The sequence below is a fragment of the Kryptolebias marmoratus genome, linkage group LG1 (genome assembly GCF_001649575.2).
Source record: "Kryptolebias marmoratus isolate JLee-2015 linkage group LG1, ASM164957v2, whole genome shotgun sequence".
NCBI lineage: Eukaryota > Metazoa > Chordata > Actinopteri > Cyprinodontiformes > Rivulidae > Kryptolebias > Kryptolebias marmoratus.
In genome coordinates this window covers 10,489,410-10,512,993 of record NC_051430.1, presented here as the reverse complement: position 1 = coordinate 10,512,993, position 23,584 = coordinate 10,489,410, and the positions used below count along the sequence as shown (strand labels likewise).

At 38.6% G+C, this 23,584-nt stretch overlaps 1 protein-coding gene across 1 annotated transcript in view; it reads left to right on the top strand.

Annotated features, from left to right (window-relative positions):
• htr7c (5-hydroxytryptamine (serotonin) receptor 7c) overlaps positions 1 to 10,859 on the top strand; it is a 32,302-nt gene extending 21,443 nt beyond the window's left edge. Inside the window, exon 2 of the mRNA XM_017414543.1 lies at positions 8,818 to 10,859. Within this exon, the coding sequence (XP_017270032.1) occupies positions 8,818 to 9,556 (739 nt within the window). The 3' untranslated portion in view covers positions 9,557 to 10,859. The remainder of the gene's footprint in view (positions 1 to 8,817) is intronic.
• The last annotated feature ends 12,725 nt before the right edge of the window (positions 10,860 to 23,584 follow it).

Below are 23,584 nucleotides of genomic sequence, written 5' to 3'. Positions count from 1 at the left end.
GCCACTGCTGAGGAGGGAAGTTCTTTCTTGGCCTCGAAAAATTGCTATATGAGCACAGCCCGAAATAAATTAACCAAAACTTTTGATTATTCGCCCAGCGCTGGATTTGGGAATGCCTCCTAGAAGAGCTTATTCAAGAGTGTAAGCCATCGTTCTGGCCTGAATCATGCGTCTCTCCTTGCACTGAACAGTAACGGCAGGCTTCACATCCTCACGCTGAAAAGGGCCAGCTCGGATAAAAGCTTTTGTTCTCAGCAGTGATTGGTTGACATGTTTCCTTGGAGTTTAAGTGAAGCTGTCGAGGGGTTTCTTCTGCTCTGCAAATCTGAACGAATCACCTTCGGTTGTTGTCTTTAAGGAGGACCTTCAGTTGTAGGCAGGCTCTGTTCTCCGTCCTGCTGCACGTTTGCAGCCTGCAGGGTAAGTGCTTTGTTGACCAAGGACGGACAGCTCTGACAAAGACGGACATGCTGGCTACTGGGAAGTAAATCAATTCATCACCGCGGCACTAATAGCTGCCTATCATCTCTGTTGCTGTGAGAGCGCGTAAACCCCCTCCTGAACTGGCAGGTGGTGAGTTATACTGGGAAGGCCATAAAGTATCCACTCCGACGCTTTTCAACAATTAGGAGGAAGTCAAACGGACATCATAAAACACATTTAGGACTTAAAGGCAGGGGCCGGGGAACCACTGTGCGAACCTTGGTGTGTCTTTCAGTAAAGAACTCAACATTTAGATTAAGGCTTAAATCCTCCAGGAAAACTGTCTGTTTTGAAAAAAAATGGAAAAGTTTTGAAAAGGTTTGTCAGGGTTGTCGTCATCTGTGAGGACTTAAAAACACAGAATTACTGAGGAAGTGCACAGCTAGCCAGAGGGTTTGAAGTAAAATGAAGCTTTGAATAATTTGGTGCCGGATATTTCCCCTCAAAACGCTGGACTTTCAGGACAGCAGTCTTTGTAAAACGTTGCTGAAGAATATTGTTTCTTTTTCTGTGTCTGTGTCAGGACGCTAAGCAAGTTATCTCCAGCTAATGTTTGCTTTTGTCGTTTAAAGTTACTGATTCCGTATCTGTGAGCTTAATATAGCTCTGCTTTATACAGTATTACAGTCAGGACTGATTCCATGTCACATGAGCAGTAAAACCACCTTGTTGAAAGGTCAGACAACAGGTTGAAGTACTCGATTAAGCAACCATAAAAGTGTTAAAGTTCCTGTTGATCTATGAGTAATAGTTATGACCTGCCACTGAAAACTGTTTTCGCGTGTGTGTGTGTTTGTTAGCAGATTATCTCACAAACCACGGGGTGAATTTTAATCAAGATCTCAGAAAGTAATCATTCGATGCATACTTACACCTTATTAACGTTTGGAGTCAGTCCAATTTAAGATGGCTACAAGAGCTAATCAACATTACCCAAAACAACATTGGCTGCAACTCAGTCAGTTTTACAGATATTCACCTAAAATTTGGTGTGGTAGTAGCTGAGATTGAACCCCAATACACGCTATTAGTGCTCACACATTTGCAAGAGCTGTATTTAAAACTTTGTCATAACTGTTGTAGTAAACTCTGCCTGTTAGCAAAATATTTAATGAACCACTAGATGGATTTTAAGAACATTTTCATAAGGCAATAATTAAATATACATCTATAGCTGATTAACTTTTGAAGTCAATCCAATTCAAGATGGCTCCTACAGTTAATCAATCATAGCCAACACAAAAAAGGCTTTCTTCAAGGAAAGATAGGACTTTAAATTTTTTATTTTTATATTTTTATGATTAATCTTTAACTACTTTAAATATTATTTTTTACAGAAAGGCTTTATCTTCTAAGAACAAAACTGAACAAATAAAAATGCAAATTGTTAAAACCTTTTCAGCAAACAAGGGCCTTTTGGATCAAAATGATAATGTGAGTGTTAGATTTTCCTTCAGTAGTGATAACATTTGAGCAGTGAACATGTAACTTGTCCCAAGTGGCTCTTCCCAAGCATCTTTCTCAGCAGATTGATAAAAATAAACAGCAACTGTTCTTCATGTACCTCAGCTTACTGGTTAGAAATAAGTGAAATAAAATGAATTGGAAACAAGATGTCTCCAAATTATTTCATGTAAAAGTACATCTATTTTTAAAGATTGTAATGGCTCATTTATTTAGCCACTCTATCCTAAGCCTGAGGAGACATCAGTTATGGAAACAGAACCTGGCCTGGACAGATGTGTCTGAACTACAAACAATGAGACTGGATTCTGCATAAAGCATGAATTAAAACAAACTCCTTCTTTGTTTTCTTGTTCTGAATGAAATTACAGCTCAGCGGATGCTGTGCGCGGCACCCGGTGTGAGGAGAAGCTCAGTTTGTGTTGCGGATCCACAAATAGAAACCGGAGAGCTGCAAGAGTCTTGAAAGACTGGGGTTGTTGACTGACCTTGAAACAATTCTCTGAGATTTCGCTGGACGGACTTCACGTGATTCGGTGAAAAATCAGCTAATAATAAATACCCTCAGCTGATGAGATAAACACAGTTGTAATTTTCCGTCCTTTGGCAAAAGGCAAAACGTGAACAATGATGGTTTTGCGTGTGTGCATTTGTCTGTAGTGTTTGCAAACTATCTCATGAAGTACGGGACAGTTTTTAATAACACTTACAGAAAGTGATTATTGGATGTACATCTACAGCTGACCAATGTTTGAAGTCAACCCAGTTCAAGATGGCTGCCACAGCCAACTGGCCTTAAAAAACACTAAAATGATTATAACTCAGTCAGTTGTACAGATATTGAGCTAGGATTTGCAGTTGCAGAAGTTAAGAGTAATCCCCAACACATACTCCAAGTGCCACACATTGCATGAAAGTTTTGTTTAAAACTTTGACGCTAATTGCGGCGTCAACCCTGTTAACCCTGTTTGTCTGTTAGCTAAATATTTCATGGCCCACAGGATGGTATTTCAATGAAAGTTCCAGAACGTAATCATTGGATGTGCATCTTTATCTCATTAACTCCTGAAATCAGTTTAATTCAAGATGGCCGCCACATCTAATCAACTTTAACCAACACAAAATTGTTGGTTTTATAGATACTGAGATAAAATGTGGGTGTGGTAGTTGCTGAGCACCATCCTCACAATATCTCATGAGATTGCATATGACATCATTTACAAGGTTTGACTCCGTCTTTTCTCATCATGGATGATTTTAGTGGTGCTGAAAGGAGGCGGGTGATATGCATTTCTTCAAAGAATGCTTGGTGTTTAATTATTAGTAGGAATTAGGTTGGTCCCCTCCCCTGTCCCCCCCCTCACAAATGCTGCTTTTTCAAACGATCAGCTCACTCACCACAGACTATTGTAGGTATAACTCTGTCACATCGCCGTAAAAAAAGCCTGGATTATGCAATTACCTTTTATTTCTAATCATCAAACGTTTAACTCAAACTTTCCCCTGAAATAACCCCAAAATAAGCAAGGATTTAAGTCGGTTTTTCATATACTTTGCAACCATCTAACCATGAAGTGAGCTGTAAAATTTGTTTTCAGATCCCCCCCCCTCCCTGTTTTCAGCACTCTCAGTCACTTTATATAAAACAAACCAAGCATGAAGGCAGTGAATACCCCCACCTCACTGCCGGATAAAAAGCAGCCAAGCTGAACTTCTCTTTAAAGAGACAGTTATGTGGCAAATATTGTTGAATTTCAGTTTACGTCTGGATCCTTCACTTCACTAACACACAGATAGACTGAAAAAAAATAAAAATATAAATCTGCCTAAAATGAGCAACTTGACATTTTTTTTCTTTTTTGACAGACTTGCTTTGAACTGACCTTGCATGCAATGACACAGAAATAATAAATCTTTAATTGAGATAAATGAGCGAGGATTCTCCAGGGTTTCTTTGTGCCAGCTGCACCATCTTGGTATTTAGATTTTTGTTAGAAAAAAAGTTTATCACCCCCATTCCCTAAAACCTACTGTTGTGTTGTAATTAAGAGCCTGTCAGTCTTGAAAGAATGCATATCACCCTCTGCCGTTCATTCCAGAGTTTAAACTAAGATCATCTCATGATGAAAAAGGACGGACTTATTGCCATTTTGATCAAACCTTGAAAACTACCTTATGCACAATCTCATGCAATATTGCAAGAACTCATGAAGTGTGTTAGCGCTTGGAGTATCTGTTAAGAATGACTCTCAGCTACTATCACTCCAAAGTTTAGCTCAGTATCTGTAAAATTTACTGATTTAGAGACATGTTTGGGTTTGCAAATGCCAATCAACTCTGGCAGCCATGGGTAACTCCAAAGGTTAATTGGCTGCAAATGTACATCCAATGATTACATTCTGAGAGTTTCATTAAAAACTGTCTGGTGGGTCACGAGATATTTTGCTAACAGACTAACAAGGTTGATGCTGAAAGTTATTGCCAAAGTTTTAAGGAAAGATGTTGCTCAATGTGTAGGACTCAGAGTATGTGTTGGGGAAGATGCTTAACTACTACCACACGAAACCTTAGCTCAATATCTGTAAAATTGGTTGAATGATTGTTGTTTTTGTGTTTTGAATTGGAGTGACCCCAAAAGTTAATCAGGTGTAGCTGTACATCCATTAATTGCTTTCTAAGAGATTCATTGAAATTTGTACAGTGTTTCATGAAATATTTTGCTAACAGACAGATAAACAAACAAAACACACAAACTAGGGCAACAACATATTGCTTTTTTTTTTTTTTTTTTTGCTTTTGGCAGCGAATGATAAATATTTCAACGTGTATGCCCTCTCAGATATAAAAGGTTTGTGAGATGCTGCCGGAGATGACGGACGACTAGCATTCTTTCAGTGCAGAAAACCGTTCACATCACCGTGCTCTTGCTGGTATCCTTGCGGAAGAAATGGATTTCTCCATTAGCCTGGCCAAGCTTTTTGTCAGTGGCAGGGTAATCCCCCCGAGGGCTGCTGTGGCTGCGGATATGCCCCAAATCCTCCAGAGATCCGAAGAAAAAAAAAATAAAATAAAAAAATACAAAACCCCCTCTAAACTCGGTGTGTGTTTGTCACACATTCTGGTTGTGCTCCTGCTGTTTAATGGGAGGTGATTATAATCTGATGCCACTGGTTTTTAGCTTGATTATCTGCTTCTGCTGTGACGTTATTGGTGTCCAATATGGTTCTAAATATAGAAAGAAATTTAAATACATTCCTGCAGTTTCACAGATTTTACCCTGAGTAGGAGCACACAGAAAACACAACAAAAGATAGTTTCCTTGAAGGAATGCATATCGCCTGCTGCCTTGCATGCGAGAGATTTAGACTAAGATCATCTTATAATGAGAACTGAAGGCGTTGTTGCAGTTTTGATCAAACCTCAAAAACAACTGTGTGCACAGTCCCATGCAGTATCGCAAGATGTCATGCTCAGAGTATGTGTTGGGGTTGACTCTCAGCTACTACCACATCAATATATGTAAAATTGACCGAGTTACAGTCATTTTTGTGGTTTTGTCAGGTTGATCAGCCATAAACAGTTGTAGATGTATACACACGATTACTTTCTGAGTGTTTAATTAAAATCTCTCAAGTGGTTCATAAGATCTTTTATTTTATATTTCAACGTTACAGTCAAACTGAAATGTAACCAAAATGAATTTTTTTGTTGCCTTTCAAATGCAAAGCAGATACCAGGCTCTTGTTGAGAGGACCAAATAAAATGTTCCTTGTTATATACAATTTAAAATTGTCTTAAAACAGCCTCGCCTTCCAAGAAGTTGAGGATGAGTCATGATTCCAGAGAACTGCCCTCTACAGCCTCAGACACACAATTATCCCCACAAACAGCTTTCTTATTTTTGAATAATGCAACCTCAGAGAAGGTTTGCATTGCTGCCAATTCATTATGCATTTTCCAAGAATTCGTAGTGCTTGCTTTACCCATTCTCTTCTGTCTTGTATCTATTTCCCAGACTGCATATGTTTTAGGGCCTAGAATTTAAACATCTAACAAGGAAAAATGGCTGAGTTGTAACCGACACGGAGATTGCAGAAGTAGTTAGACTGCCAAAGCAAAAAAATAAAAAATTTAAAAATTAAAAAAAAAAATTGCCTAAGACAAATGGAAAAATAAAAAAAACATCAGGAAAATAATGCTGAATCAGCATTCACACAGTTCTATGGCCACAAACATACACTGACAAATGTGAGCTATAGCAAACTGTTACTGTAAGTTATTTATTTCTGACTGAAATAGGTTCTGTGTGTTTGGCTTTTTTTCTGTCCTGTCGTCTTCGCTTCTCCTCAACATGAGCCATCTTGTCTACGCTAAATGATGGATGTTTCACTTGTTGTCATGACAATGGTGACAGATTCTGATATGAGATGCAGGTTGCTCATCTCAGCTACCCTTCAAATTATACGAGTCCTCAAGACAGGAGATGAAAAAAAGAACAAGGTCCTGTACAGCTTATTAACGACAATAAAAAGCAAAATAAAATATGTGAGACGGTTCTGTGTTCTGAAGCTGGGCTGTAATTGCATGTGTGTTACTTTAATTGAGTGCTTTCAGCTGCTGTGTGCATTACATTCATACTGTTCACTCCAACTGATCTGTAGTAAAATCAATACTACATGCACTGGAAGATGTCAGTTTCTAACAAGCTGCAGCCTGCAGCACTGAAGCTGTATGCTCCATTTGACACTTCCTAAAGTTTGAAATGGATTTCAGATAGAGTTTAGCATTTAGCATGTTGTTTCCCTACTAAGTTGTTTAATTATCACTTCTTACCAAAGGCAAAGATGCAATGAACTTTTGGCCAATGTCTTTGAGAGTCATGACCAACATATACTTTCAGGGCAACACATTGCACAGGATCTTTGCTTAAAACCTAGGCATTATCTATTGGAGTCAACCCTGTTTGTCTGTTACCAAAATATCTCATAAACCACTAAATTGTGATCAAACTTGCAGAAAGTAATAATTGGATAAACATCTACAACTGATTATCGTTTAGAGTCAATTCAGTTCAAGATGGCTGCCACAGCTAATCAACTTTAGCCAATACAAACATGGGTATAACCCAGGCAATTGTACAGACATTGAGCTCAAATTTTGATTGGTAGTTGCTGAAGAGTCATTCACAACATGTACACCGAGCTTGAGATCTTGCAATTTTTAAGAGCTGTAGACTGAACTTGTGCAAACTCAGCATCTGAAACCCACTTGATAAGATGATCGTGCATAATGTAATTTTCAAGGTTTGACCAAAATGGCTATAGCTTTGTTATTTCTCAACAGCTTTGAAACTGCGCCATGAATGACGGCGGGTGATATGCATTCCTTAAAGGAATGCAAGACCTTGAATTGTTGTCTGATTTTTATATGTAAAAGCTCCTCTGCATTTGTGACAACCACAATACTCTGCTGTAGTGATATTAAAGCTGAAGTGTAAAAGTGAAAGTAAGATCTGTAGACTGGACTTGTGCAAACTCAGCATCTGAAACCCACTTGATAAGATGAAGGATCCGTTGGAAGCCGAGCGAGCCGAGTTGGATTTCCACCTCAGTGATAGCATCGCTGCTAAACGATGAGTGGAATTGGCCACTGCTGGCAAAAGCTTTTGATCTTTTGATTAACAACGGTGGAGGAAGAGGAGAAGAGCTCTAAGCCTGAAACGTACAACTTTCATCAATGACACATTTGGCACTTAAGATGAATGTGGATATTGAGCCAAAACATGCTGAGATGTACGCACACATTCATCATTTAGTGAGAATAGTGGCTATTTTCCTGGCTCTGTACAAATCCAAGCTTTTCACACCTATTTTTATTTCTCTGACACCCTCAGTTGCTATTTGAATCCACTTAGCTGCCTATTTGATTGATAGCTCCATCTTCACCCGCTTAGCTCTGAGAGCCGGAGTAAAGCAGCAATACCCCCCGCCTGGACAGTGACAAAGCTTATGACCTCTCATAAAACCTCCACAGTACTTTAAGTGTCTGGGTGCCTTGTAAGTAAGAGAATATTTATCGCCTGCCACCGAAAGTGAAGGTGGGGTGATAATGTTTTTGCCCGTGTTTGTGTGTGTGTGGGTTCGTTTATCTGTACTAACAGCAAAATATCTCATGAACCAATTGGCAGATTTGAAGGAAACTTTGAGAAAGTCATCACTGGGTGTACATCTACAACTGGTTAAGTTTTGAAGACAATTCTTTTCAAGATAGCCGCCACAGCCATTTGACTTTATAAAGCACAAAAATATATATAGCTCAGTTGGTTGTAAAGATATTGAACTGTAACTTGGCGTGGTAGTGTCTGGCATTTCTATCACATACACTGAGAACTACATATTGCACAAGATTTTTACCAAAACTCTTTGTTTTAACCATTGGCGTCAACTCTGACTGTTATCAAAATTTTTGCTGGAACGATTTCAGTAAAACATTCAGAAAGTTATCACTGAATCTACATCTACTTCTGACTGACAATTGAAGTCACTCTGATTCAAAATGGCTGACAGAGTAGTTTTGTCAACACAAAAAGGGCTATAACACACTCAAAATGGCAGATAATGAGGTAAGGTTTATGTGGCAGTAGCTGAGAGTTATCCTCTGCACATACTCAGAGCATTAACACACCTTTCAAGATGCCACTGTGGAGGATGGGTGTGGTGGCCATCTTGAAATAAAACTCTTTCAATTTAATTTCAGTTGAAAGTGTTGAAGTTTAAGAGAAAACCACCATCCTCTTATTTAAGCCTTTTGCAGAAAAACAAGGTTTGAAAAATGAATCTTGATTTTTTTCTCTGCCTCCCCTCTACGCAGGTATCTGGGGATCACTCGACCTCTCACCTACCCTGCACGGCAGAATGGGCAGCTGATGGCCAAGATGATCCTGGGAGTGTGGCTGGTGTCAGCATCCATCACCCTGCCGCCTTTCTGTGGCTGGGCCAAGAACGTCCACACGGCTGGCGTGTGCCTCATTAGCCAAGACTTTGGTTACACCATCTACTCTACAGCCGTAGCCTTTTACATCCCTATGCTGGTAATGCTCGTCATGTACTACAAGATCTTCAGGGCAGCCCGCAAGAGTGGTGCCAAGCACCGCTTCACTGACTTGTCACGGCGCGAGCGCCTTGAAACGGTGGCTAACGAAGCGCTGCGCATGCAGGGCCTGAAGCCGCCCGGCGTGGCCGAGGACTGTGCCGCCTTGTCCCGTCTGCTGAACCGAGAACGCAAAAACATCTCCATCTTCAAGCGGGAGCAGAAGGCAGCCACGACACTTGGGGTGATCGTGGGGGTTTTCGCTGTGTGCTGGTTGCCGTTCTTCATCCTGTCCACTGCCCGGCCTTTTATTTGTGGAGTGGAGTGTAGCTGCGTGCCCATCTGGCTGGAGCGCACGCTGCTCTGGTTGGGCTACGCCAATTCGCTGATGAACCCCTTCATCTACGCCTTCTTTAATCGAGACCTGCGCTCCACTTACCGTGACCTTCTCCGCTGCCGTTATCGCAACATCAACCGCCGGCTGTCTGCTGTGGGGGTACATGAGGCTCTGAAGGTGTAAACCTGGATGGTTAAGCAGCATTTAATGAGGTTCATAGTGATCCCTATGCTTCTACAATAAGGACAGGGTGTACATGGCAGACCTGTAGATAAGACAGACCAATAGAATGAGAGTCACTGTTCGTATTGAAACAACATAATTACTTCAGTTTGCTGCTGACTCAATTATTCTATTTTAACACAGAAAATCATAGAGTGTATTTGAGTGGCCATTCAAACCCATGCTGCTTTCGTGCATATGGCACAAATACATCCAGGCTCCTGATTTATGGTGTTAGATTACAGGAAATGACATGTAAACACAAACAATTACCCCAAGGCTTTCAAGCTGAACACAAATCAATCAAACTGATTTCTGTACATAAACAAAATCAATGTTTTATAAGAGAAACCATTTGTTTTGTGGCACAGTGTCTTCAGATTACCTTCATCTCGACACGAGCACGTCTCAGGTTTGGTTTTAAAACAAGACGAGAACGCTTTGAAGTTGTGCCAAGATTACATTAAATATTATTTGAATTCGCTATATTTTCTGTAATTGCTTTCACTTCGAGTTTGTCCCTGAATTCTATAGGAGCTCCGAAAATATCGCAGAAATGTATAAACGGAGAACAGAGAGGAGTGGTGTTTAATCGCACCGTAATGAGAACCTATTTCATTCTTGTAAAGTGTACATTGTTATAAAAGAAACCGAAAGATGTTTGTCTGCATGGTACATTTGTCATACATACACATAGAATAAAAAGAGAATTTGATTAGTGAGTAGCAATTTGACAAAAGCCTTTTCATGGTATACCCAAACACTTTACTCCATATTTGAATTGAACATAAAATCTCTTTTGTATGTGGCAGAAAGCACCTTACTGTGGACTTTTTCTAATTTTATTGTTTTGCCTTGATTGGTTTCATTCCATAATTAGTTCTTGACCTTTTCAGTGAAACAATCGCCCTGTTCTTAAGACTTTTTTTTTGTCCTGATGGTTATCAGCATTTTTCTGCATTCCCTTTGAATCAGGATACGGTCACTTCCCTTCTGACTCTACTCTATTTGAACTCTTCTGTGACCTCTACAAACCCTTGTCAAATGTCACCACTTGAACAGTTTGTGCTTTTTCTACCTCAATTCTTTGAGAATACTGTACATTTTATCCAAACAGTTGTGCGGCTGTATCATTTTTTAAAAATTGTGTGATTTAATTTGTCTATGACTCTGTGAGAGTGCTTCGCATGATCGCTTTGTCATTACCTTGAGAAGCCACAATGTATTTTATCACTTTGTAAATAAAGAAGCACTGGAACTGTCACTGTGGCTCACATGGGTAATCTCACATAATACACTTCTATGTAAATTAGCGTTCTAGTTTTTCAGGCTGAGAATCTTTTTATTCAGGAGGCATTTCAGACATCTTCAAAACTTTGTATCCAACAACTTCCCAATCAAATACCTGATTCATGCAAATTGTCATTTAAAATTCATTACCCACAATTCTAACTTTCATACTGTAGGTCTTCCATAAGAGAGAGAAAGAGAGAGAGAGAGAGAGAGAGAGAGAGAGAGAAACATACTTTGAGGGCTGCTGGAAGCTTTCAAGGCTTTGGCTGTGATTATTGTGCCACTTGCAAAGACTCTGGAGATGTGTTAGAGAATGGTGACCCAAAAAAGATGCCTTTATTCTTTGTTTGCTTGGAGCAAGATCTTTTATTCACAGTCTGCTCTGACAGCGGTCTGCTTTCTGTCCAGAGGTTTGAAGATGAATTGGAGTCTGACATGTGATGTAACTTGTCTTGTGGTCAGAAGCAATTGTAAGCAATGAATCTTGGTAACAAACAAGGAACAGAAAAACAGCCACAGAGTTATGTTATTTGACGTTTGTCTTGTGCATGTGTGGATTTCTACAAGATACTCTGGTTTATACACAGTCCACTGTGTCCACTCTGGTTTATACACAGGTTAATTAGTGATTCTAAAAGCTGACCCTACTGTAGATGTGTGTATGTAGTTGGTTGTTTTGTGGACTTGTGTTGACCCTGTTATGGAATGTACCTTACCTCTCATTTGTTGACTGCTCGTTTTCCAAATATTTATGAACTCTATCATTGTATTGCAAAAAAAAAACACTTTCAGAAAAAACTTGTTGGTGTTTATCAGGTTATAAAAGCTTACTACACCTTTTCTAAAGAGTTTGGATTCCACAAATCTACAATCAAACACATTATGTATGGATGGAGGACATTCAAATGCAGTTAGGAATGGCTGGTGAACAAAGATCTCCTAAAGAGCAAAGCATGAAGCAGTGTGTAACATAACATAGGAAGCAAAGGCAACTTCAAGCCAACTAAATTACTCTTTAATATAAATAAATAGTTAACAAAGATGTGTGTGGCATGACCAAAAAAAACAACCCAAAATGTTATGGCTTGTGTCTGGGTGTGCATTTGTCTGTTACCAAAATATCTCATGAACCACTGGACAAATTTTGACAAAACTTGAAGAAAGTAATCATTAGATAAGCATCTACGACTGATGAAACTCGGACCCAGTCCAATTCACAATGGCCCCCACAGCTAATTGACATTAGTCAACAGAAAAATGGCTATAAGTCAGTCAGTTTTACAGACAATGATCTAAAATGTGATGTAGTCGTAGTTGACAACACATACTCTGAATGTGACATCTCGTGATATTGCATGAGATTACGCATAATCCTATTTTCAAGGTTTGACTAAAAAAGGTACAACTCCATCATTTCTCAACATAAGATGATCTTAGTCTGAAACTGGTGTGTAAGGCAGCAGGGAATATACATTCCTTAACCCTACTGTGGCTTTTGGGTCAAATGGACCCGAAGTTACAAGGGCTTCCCTTCCTCTCTTCAAGTACGAGGGCTTCAGGAGGGTTAAAGGAATGCTAGGCTTTTAACTAATTTACTGTACCAGCACCTTTAGAGCAGTTTGCATGACTCAGCAAATCTGTTGAGGCTAGTGCGATTCTTTTTCTTCAGGTAAATACGTAGGTTCAGTTGTATTTCAATAGAAACCTAGCTTTTTATCTTTGAAAAGACATGAACCTTGATTGACATTATAAAACAAGAGAGTAGTTTCGTTTCAGCAAGCACTTAGCTGTTCCTTGTCAGAGGTTTTTTTCACCAAATCCTTTCAAATTTAAAACCTGCTACAATATTTAAACTGTAATGATAGAAATGTCTTTGATTAATGTAACCCTTAGCAACTGGTTGCATATTGCTGTCTATCAAGAGATTTATTTGAAAATGAAATACACATGAAGTTAATCCAGATCAAATGATCATCCTTAAAGAAGTTAATTTGTAAGAACAATAACAACAAAAAACAAACAAAAAACATTTAACAATTTCAGGCACAAAGCAGAGAAATCCTTTTGGATTCATTTGTATTTACTTGGGGGCATTGTTACATAAAATGTTTAAACCTCCCTGAAGTAAATAATGTGAGCATTGCCTCAACTAGGTTGTTGACATTTGGCATTAGCACAGGGGACAGTAACCAGCCCAAGTAAAGCTTGAGCATTGCTTTTAACATGTCCTATCTCCCAGCAGCCTTGTCATCAGACCTTACTCCTGGGGAACAAGCACCTTGGTGTCTGAGATCAGAACCTGATCTCTCACCTAGTGTCACTTGCCTCCTTAGCTGCCACCTTATGTGTGTCATCAGTATCAGTGAACAGAATAACCGGGTGAAATGTTTACATGTGAAGAAGAAATAGCTATAATTCATCAAAGGGAAGAGGATAGTAACAGATGAATCTCTTCCATTTGCTGCCCTCAGGCTCTGACAGGCTGTGGGGGTTGATGAGGTAATAGACACTTTAGTGTCGCTATTTTTAATCTACCCCGGTAATTAAGTGGGGATACATTGATTAAGCATGGGAAAACAGAACTAGGAGCTGCAATTTTATCCCTTACGCCCCAAACATGTCGGCAATTTGGAAAGAGCTTCTGCGTGACACTGAATTCAGCATGTAAACTATGACCGGCTAATCCTAGTTGATAACTTGGAACTTATCTATTCGAAAGATTGCTATCTGTATGTATTAGACTGTGTCGGAGACACAAAGAAGCTTAACTTATTATATTGCTTAGACAGATATAGAAAGACAAGTTTATTTGGACATTTTAAAAAGAAATCATTCAGTTTGCAACACGTAAAACAGTAATATTATACTAACCAATTAGTTAAAGAAAATTTTAACACTGCTCATCTACATTACTTGCTTATTTAAACATGTTTGTGCTTATGCCTGTGTAACCTTTTAAGGATTTCTTCCTGTTCCAGATCTTGGTCCCTACTTTCTCCTTTAGGTGAAGCTGTGGGAAGGCTGTACTCTCATCTGTTCCAGCTGTCTCACCTGCTGCCAATTATTCTCCTCAACTTGTGCTACTTAAGATCAGCTCAGACCATCATCCAGTGCCTGACCAAGCTGTCAACTTGGTGATCAGTGGCCACACTGTCTTAGGCTGTTATAACTACTAAACTACTAAAAATAAATTTACTTAGCTGTGTTCGTGCCGTTCTGTGTTTTAGATCCTGTCTTGGTGTCAAGACTAGTCATGGGACTTACAACTCTTTTCTGGAATCAGCTCACCAAAATTGTCTCTTGAAAGAACCAGCACTCAAACATCTGGCTTGGAACTGGCTCTTTGGGAGCCTGCTTAGAACCACTGAACCAATCACTAGTGAAGACAAACAATTTCATCAGTTACCTTGCTCTCAGATGACTCAGACCTTCTCTGTGGGAAAAACAACAACAACAACAACAAAAACAACAACATAAAAGACTGAAATTCACTGTGAAAGAAAGAACACTTACCTGTACTCACCTGCCAGCCCACTCTCCATTGTTGCCATCGCCTTGTCCCTTCGGACTCCAGAAACTTAGCCCCCTCTCCTCCAATCTGAAAGAAAAAGAAAACAAGTAAGACCTTGTATTTACCATTTATTTTTCTGAAAAAAGTAAATTCTTACAACCTAAACTAAATTACCATCTCCTCTCCAGTGATGATTCCTCGAAACCACCAATGCACAATGTTCATTATTTCTATAAGTATTGTAAAGAAACATCCTAAACTTTCCCTTGTCTTTTTTGTTTTTTCTAGTCGGCAAATTGAGCCTGTCTGCTGCCCATTGTTATAACAAGGTATGGAGCTTGCATGTTCTCTCTGTGGAAGCGTGTAATTTGATTTACTCCCTTTGTTTCCCCAACACTCCCAAACTTGCATTTTCGGTTAATTGGCAATTCTGAATTTACCTTAAGTGTGAGTGTGTGTACATCCACGGTAGTCAGTCTTGCCCTGTGATGGACTGGTGACCACTTGTGAAGAAAAATCATATTCAATAAGTTAAATTAAAAATATGTAACTCACTTGGCACACTCTAGTGAAGTTTGCCAAGTGAGTAAATCTGAGGTTTTTCAACAGTGGCTTTCTCTTCGACTATTTCCCATAAAACTCAGACTGGTGAAAAACACAGCACAGTGTCTACAATCTCACTTGCTGAAGCTTGAAACTCCTTCAGAGTGCTCACAGCTGTTTAAGTGATCTCTCTCACTATTCCCCTTTTTGCAGTTTGTGAGGACGGCATGCTCTGGGTAGATTTACACATATCCCATATTCCTTCTATTTCTTGATGATGGATTTAACAGAATTCCTGGAAATGTTTAGGGACTTGGAAATCTTTGTATCCATGTCCTGACTTGTACTTTTCAATAATCTGTTCTCTTAGTCGAATTAGGACAGCCACTTTAAAGGGGGTAAATATTTATGCAATCACTTATTTTTTTATTTAACAGGTGATACTCTGTGGAAATTTGATTTCACCTTGACATTGAAGGTTTTTTATTTTCTTTTTGTAAAGAAGGCCAATTTATATTGACCTTGATTGATTTAAGACAGGTACAAAAGTGTAAAACATCCAAAGAGGGTAAATATTTTTATAGGCACTGAACACTTTTTTTTTCTAGGGGTATACTGTATAGAGTTAGACCCCATAATAATTTCTTAAAGTGCAAAGCCTGTATGAACAACAGCAACAGTTCTGATATATTTAATAGCAGTAAAAGCAGTGCACTCACTGCCTTTCAAGTGCTGGGCAGAGGTCTCACTAAAACATTCTGAAATAACAAAAGCCAGTGGGACAACTCAAACACTGCTGGCTGACAAATTGTAATTTTTGAGTTGAAGTTGTGAACAAAATACTTCACAGTCAACTTAACTTTAAACATCTCTGATAAAAAAAATATTTCACTTTTTCATTAGGATAGAAGTAATATTCAAAAAAATGTCACAGTAACTGAGGACATTGAAACCATTTATAATGTATTCTATAATGTGCTTCTTAAGTACATTTACATTTACCAGCATTCTTTTACAATGTGAAAACAGCATATTTTCTAAAGTACGGTATCGGACTACAGCCTTCTACATTGTATTTGACATAGAAAAGGTCATTCACCTAATTGTAGTTACAATTTTTAACACCTTTTAAATCACCCTCAATTATTTGAAGCCCACAGTGATGTAAATCTGATTTATTGTGTAGTGTGGCATGTGTGCCCAGCAGTTATATCCTCCAATGTAATTGGACTGTGAATGTAGCCATGCTTCCCACTTTCCAACCAAATGGAGGCTATAAATACACCAGTAAATATGTCAATTATATGATAATCCGATTTATGTTGGGTGTCTTGAAAAATCAACTTCCTCCCACGGCCACCACCAGTGGCCAATCACAGCACACCAATCTGCTGTAAGTCTCTGCCACTTCCTGTGGGAATAGACCTGAAGCAAATTAACATTCAAAGAACTTATCTTTATGGTGTCAAAGTGACAACCAAAATGGTTTATATTCCCTCTTATTTCGAGGGAGTGTTCAGGAATTACACTATCAGGCTTTTTTTCAGTGTTTCCAAGATCAGAGGAAGTGTACACAAGGGCACCCAACCCTAGTGCACTCTATATTCATTTCTTTGCTCATGTTGTATGGATTTTGCTGTCATGTATTGTGTGTTTTACTCAAGCTGTGAAGTATCTGAGTGTTGACTCACAGTCTTCTTTCGCACACATGTTCAGAGTACAGACTGCCAAGCGGCCCTCCTACGCGACGTGTATCAAATGAATCTGTCCGTTGTTTGGCACTTTATCAGTGATCCCAGGCGGGACGTGTGTGTGTGTGTGAATAGAAATGCAGTGCTCTCATATCTGATAGAGTCATGGTGTCACATCCACTTCATTATTCAGTTACTTTTTGTTTAAAATTGGGTTTTAAAACATCATTTGTAATGCTGTACAATTACATTAAAGTCCAGTCATTGTTGAAGCGATGTTCATTCAAATAGGAAGTTATAGTTAGTACCTTATAAGTCGTGAATCAGTCATAGAGAACGGAGTATGGAGAAAAGGGCAGAAGTCTTGACCGGGCTAGGCTAATAGCCAAACAAGGTTCTGTGTTTTATTGTTTTTCAGGCTTATTCAAAACCCTTTCTCAAAAACGAGATATTGATGTGAAAGAATGCTACATTAAGTCATTTTAAACTTCTACACTTTTGTAAAACACTGTTTGTTTAGTTTGCCGCTGTTGTCTCAATCAAACAATGCTTGTGTTCATGTTATTAAGCGAATATATGTGTGCTGATCATAGACTATATGCGGATGATGCTGAGGCTACTGAATATATCAGTCCATACCTTTCAATATCATACTCTGTAAAGATTTAGATGTTATATACAATATTTTGGGTCAACAGAATAGACTTCCTCCCTCTTCATCCACACTGGATGAATAAAAATCAGCCAGAATATCAGAATTGTCTTTGCTGGGTCCTGGCGAGGGCTTCAGTGGCAAATTAAGAATGCAGTAGGCTCCCCTTCATGTGTGATAGAGTATAATAGATTGTGGAGGGTTTGAGCATGTACAAAAGTTTCATTGCAAGGTTGTTGTGGTTCATTATTCAGGTGACAGCACATCAGTCTTGGGTAGAGCTTGATGGCAGAGTATCCATGATGTGGGGTCCATGTACACTGCCAACAGTGGGGTGGGGGGTCTCGGTCCAATGTGAAGTCAGTGTTACAGAAAATAAAGCAAACTCATCTTTCCAAGTTTTAGGACATACTCCTCGAAATTTGGGCTTTTTCGCTTTTTGAAAGCACATGCATTTGTGCATGTTGCCAGAGCATTTGTTGAGAAAAATACAGCCTTGTAGACTTAAAGAAAGACATATAGACACACTTATCTGGCTATAAGGCATCACATCAACTTCACACACAGAATGACTGCAACAACTCATTTGCACACATATATTAAAAGCTCCTGTCACAGGTTTGTTTTTTCAGTCTTTCCACTTCAATTTGAATTTTCTTTGAGTGGAAGCTTTAAAGAAATGTGTCTCTCTTTTTTTTTGTTGCAAATATGCTTCCATCAGGAAATGTGGTGTTCAAAGCGTCTTATGCACTAAAAAAATTCAGGCAGACCTATAATCAGCTCCTGCAGTTAGCCTTTGTTCAGGAATTAAGACTCCCACTAGAACTGCTGAAGCTGTTGGTGTGTAGGGGTAGTGCTTTAAAAATAATCTACCAAATCTTCTGCACACTACAGTTTATAGATTCAAATTAAGAATGAGATCAAAAAGTTATAAATAATATATGATCTTAATTTAATGAATAACAAAAATAGATAGACTACCATAGCACAAAGTTTTAATTTAATGTCGACCTGTACTGAACCTGGTCTGTAGCCATCAGTCGTCTATCATTTTGCATGTACATCTTCCACACAGTTACCTGGGCCGGTTCAGCTGCTTGTTATCTGCACAAATACCATGATTACCTTCTTTCTACCTTTTGAGAGGACTGAAAGAAAACAGCAGTTGGAAGAGATTGAGGATAATAGGCTGCCTTCTGCACCCAGCTGCCGTGGCATGCAGCATATGAAATGACAAGTAAATAGCTTGACCTATAAAGAACATTGCTTGCTTTGATTTAATTCTTTGTCAGTAATTGTCTGCCACCTTTTCTTTATTAAAAGCAATGCCATTGTCTTGCTGAAGGACATTAAGTAGAAGGCTTTTATGCAAGATAACAATACACAAAGCATTGTTATCTTGTATGAAAAACCATTAAGTGTCTGAAAGCCTTTATGTGTTGGTTAATATGTGATGGATCTATTTTAATCTAACAAATTATAAATTCAACTACAGTAGCTTTGGTAATCGATTTACCTGTTGGTTTAATGTATCAAACTTATAGATAAATTAATTTAGCCTATGAATGCAGTAACTACATGACAAAGGAGAACAATAGTAGTTAAGTGACTATTCACATAAAAAGAGCTGCCAGATTTCTCTAAACCTGGGGGAAACTGTGAAAGATTTTTTACTCCCACCATGATATTTAAATTGATGTGCGTTAGTTTGAATTGCTTTTTTCATGCTTGGACCACACATTGTGTCTCATGAGAAACAGTTTTCTTTACCTAATAGCAAGTAAGAATGAAGTGAATTAAAATGTAAAAAATCTTTTTTAAATGAAGAAACAAGAGTCTCAATAAAGTTTATTCAGTCCCCCCAACTGATAAACCAATAGACCAAATGTTAAAACACAAACTTATCTGTAAATTTCAAAACAGAATTTAAAATCTTACTTCTAACACACAAAGCTCTCAACAACCAAGCTCCATCTTAGATCGTATTGTTCCATATTTTCCTAATTGTGCACTTCGCTCTCAGACTGCAGGTTTATTTGTGGTTCCTAGAGTTTTTAAAACTAGATTGAGATCATGCTCCTCTCTTGTGGAACCAACTTCCACTTTCTGTCCATGAGGCTGACACCCTGTCTAGTTTTAAGACTAGGCTTAACTTTCCTTTTTGATAAATCCTATAGTTAGGGTTGGCTTGGGTTTCCTAAACTATCTTTTAGTTATGTTGCTGTAAGCTGAGACTTCTGGCTTAGACCACATTTTTTTAGTCTGCTGCTGTCTTTACTCTCTCTACTCTCCATGTTTGCATTTTCAATTCTTGCTTCCATTGACTTGTGTTTTTTTTTTGTTTTACTCCCTATAGACATTACACCTACATCAATCCTTATGTGTTTGTCTGTGTCTCTTTCCTGTCCTCTCAAACCCTAATCAGTCAAGGCAGATGGTTGTTGATCCTAAACCTGGTTTTACTGGAGGTTTACTCCTATTAAAAGGGAGTTTTTCCTTTCCACTGTGGCTTGCTCAGGATTGGGGATTACAATGAAGTGAAGTTTTGATGCAATTTGCTGGCTTCCAGCAAACAGTTGCTAGACAGTTCTTTACAAATTGTAATTTTGTGATATACTGAATATGATTGTATTGTATGAAATTGATTACAATTTGGATTTGTTTTGAATTAGGATTTAGAATTTGGACTACGTATTTTTATTGTATAACGGTCTGACAGCTATTGTTGTGAAATGGCCCTAAATAAATCATCTTTATTAGATTGAATCTCTTTATCTTTGTTATTCATGTTGTCCACACAGAGAAATACAGTGTCACAACATTTTCTGAAATTGACAAAAAGTGTTATTATCGGATTTGACAAACAAAGTACACATTTGGAAAAAGAAAGTGTTGGACTGGCAGAGCTTCGACTGTCATGAAAAAGATCCAAGTTTGTCTAACCTTTTTAAACTAATTAATTTGTGACTTTACTTTTGTTTTAAGTTGATGACTGGTAAAGTTTAGGCATTATTTACATGCTTCAATTTAGAAAAACATTCTGCATATAAATTTTTTTTTTGGCATACCAGTCCACTGCCCTACCCTTCAGTCTATACATGAGCTACAATAAAACTATAATATCTTGTTTTGAACATTAAAAATTGAATTTCTGTTCAGTACCATTTCATATATTTACTATGCATGTTGCACCTTTAACTTAATTTGCATTATGGCTGATAATAAGTCAAACACTGACAACTTCCGTCTTCTGTTGCATATTTAACTTCAAATATAAATCTTGAGTTTGGACCCATCATTAATCTGCCACTAATGAGACAAAAAGTTGTTTCGTGTCAGTGTGTGTGAAAGCAGCGTGAGATGTGAGCGAAGTCGTGAAGTGTGGGTGAGGTGGGAACTAAACTGCACAGCTTGCCTTTGTCAGTTTGTTAAGACTCTGGCAGTGCGGCAGGATGCCAAATGAGGACTGACAGCAGTTGGTCGGTGAGTGTATAAAGCCAAGCACACTCAGGTGTTCCTGTCCTGTCTAAGCTAGTTACAGTAGCAGTCAACTTGCCTCTTGTCACTCCATATTGCTGCTGATCTGTGGGGTCACGTCGATGCAAGAGTTTCTCATTCTGACACCTTGTCCTTGTCTCAAATCTCAGCTCTGTTCGCTCTTATTGGCTCTGACAGTCCACTGCCCCTCATTCACTCAGATTTGCTGTCAGTTGTGAGTCAGACGAAGAAAGGGTCTTTCTGAGATGACTTTTTTTTTTTTTTACATCAAACTTCTGGTTGGATCCTGCACAGAAAAGTATAAAATTAAAGATATGCAGTATTATCAGTATTAGTCACGTTTGTCTGTTTACAGGTTTCATTTAGTAGTCTACAGTTATGACTCTCATAATGAGCAGTAGGTGATTAAAAAGTACTTTTCGGAAAAAAAAGAGAAAAAAAAAAACCCTTTTTTGTAGCAGCATTTGATAGGAGTCACAGAACTGGCCACTTTAAACTCCATCACAGTGATCATCACCTGGCCAAAGAAATAAGTTACATTTATTTGTGAGTTTTGTTTCATACCACTTTGATTTGAAGTGTGGAGCCCCAGAATCTGTTTTTGAGAGCTAGAAAACCCTTTTTATTTGCCTTTGCTTCACATCACAAAGTGTAAGGATGGGGCTAAAAAGTGAGTGGAGGGGGTGAAATGGGATTCGGCTAATGTCTGAGCGACTAAAGCAGTGTATTAGCTGAGCAGCAGCAGCCTGGGTCTACACAAGATGCATCGAATCAGGTCAACCAGGTTTACTCAGAAAAGCTACTTTCTGCAGCTGTGCAAGTAAACAGGAGGAAAATGGCGTGTAAAAAGAACCAGGAGTAAAAGGTGACATGTTGAATAACTTTTCTGCCTGATGGACTGGAGAACTTGCAGACATTTGAGCCTCTCCGTCTGGACTAGATACACACAGAAAGCACCCAGTCAACAGTAAAAGAAATTTATGCAAATGTTTAATCGACCACTCCTTCGTGATCAAATGTGTTGTATAATGCACATACTTTTCTACAATGATTTTACACTGTGTGGTCCCTCTCCGTGCTTTGACATCCACCGATGACACACTGGCTTTATGATATTTGTAAAGCATTTATGACCTTTTCGTGGGAAGCACTGCTTTGCAGAGGCTGAATACAACTCATGCAACCCAAATAACCTTCAAGAAACAAGCTTCAAAGGACAGCAGTGCTTCCTGCTTCCTTCCTGAGATGTTATTGCTCACTGAGGCTGGTCCTCCTGGTTTCAGTCATCATGTGGCATCTCACACAGCCAGCTGATCTTTCCTTTTTGATTTGAAAGCTCAAAGAAGCAGATCCTAACAGGAAAATGAGCATGATATATGGGTCTAAAATGAAGCTTGATGGAAAATTAAAAAGCCCACATAAGGCACACACTGGCAGCAAAATATTCATCTTTTGTAAGATATCACTGAAGCTTATTGACTCACAGCAATGGCCAAAAATAACCCACCACCTCCTCATTTAAGTGCATCACACAATCTGCAAGGTGACAGCGGTTTTTGTACAGAGAGTCTTGTCTTTCTCAAAATCAATAGAGCTCCAGCTTATCATGAGTAATACAGGCTGAGAAGTTTTCCTTTTTCACTGTGAAGCCTTTTATCCCTGCAGTGCTTCAGAATATAATTTATAATACAAATCCTTCACAGTAAGTTAGACACATGTAATTTCTGTACACTTAAGGCACTCATCAAATTTCATAAGTACGGCAAGTTCTATTTTCTGTTCTGTAAATAGTACACACAAGTGAACTCAAATATATGTAGATTTTAAATATATGTAGATGTTGCATTTTGTTAAAAGGATAATTTGTCCCCCCCATAAATTAGAGCATTAATCAGACTAAATGTGTTGGAAATTTCTCTGAACTCAGCCAAACCTGTGGTACATTCCCATACTCCACTCAAAAGGTCTGTTCAGTAGAAACTCACAGGATGGCCGAGGTCTCACTCAAGATGTCATCTGATAGGTGACTGAGTGTACAAAGCTGCAGAAGATAGAAATACAAAGACAGACGTGCTCTTTCAGTTTAAAGGTTTTATGAAGAACTTTTTTCAGGATCTTGGATAGTTGCACTGAGACATTATCATAGGCTTTGTTGTGCCAATTGTTGCACTGGCTGGGTTTTACAAAATGAAATAAAGCAAAAGCAAGACTGTAAGCAACAGTAAAACACAAAGGAAACTGGAGCCTTGACATTATAATCATTTATTTGCTAAATAGTTTTTCGAACCACTTGGGTATTTTCTTTTTTATTTACTATCTTGCATCTTAAAGTTTTTACTTCTTTTGTGTGACAGTTTGGCTTTGTCCTGAGATAAATGGGGTTAACTTTGTGCATCATCCATCTTATGTCCCTCTTTTCTTCCCCTGCTCAAATGCCAAAGTGTCCCATCAGTCTGTTAGATGTTTCATCTACTCTGCTCTTTATTCCCCACAGTCCTGCAAATCAAAATAATTCAGAATCTGTAGCGCTATATGATACAGCCTAATATGTACAAGGTACGTGAACTGTAAATACAGGATAATAAGTCTTTTCATAATACAGCCCGGTCCCTGTAGGTATGCGGTACGTACTGGGTACATCACTGGAACGTACCAGGTAAATATCAGGTATGTGCTTGATACGTACCAGCTCAGTACCAGGTATGTAATTGGTAAGTACCAGGTAAGTACAGGGTTAAAGGTGACTTTATAATACAGCCCAGTCCTCAAAAGATAAGATAAGTACCAAGTAAAAACCCGGT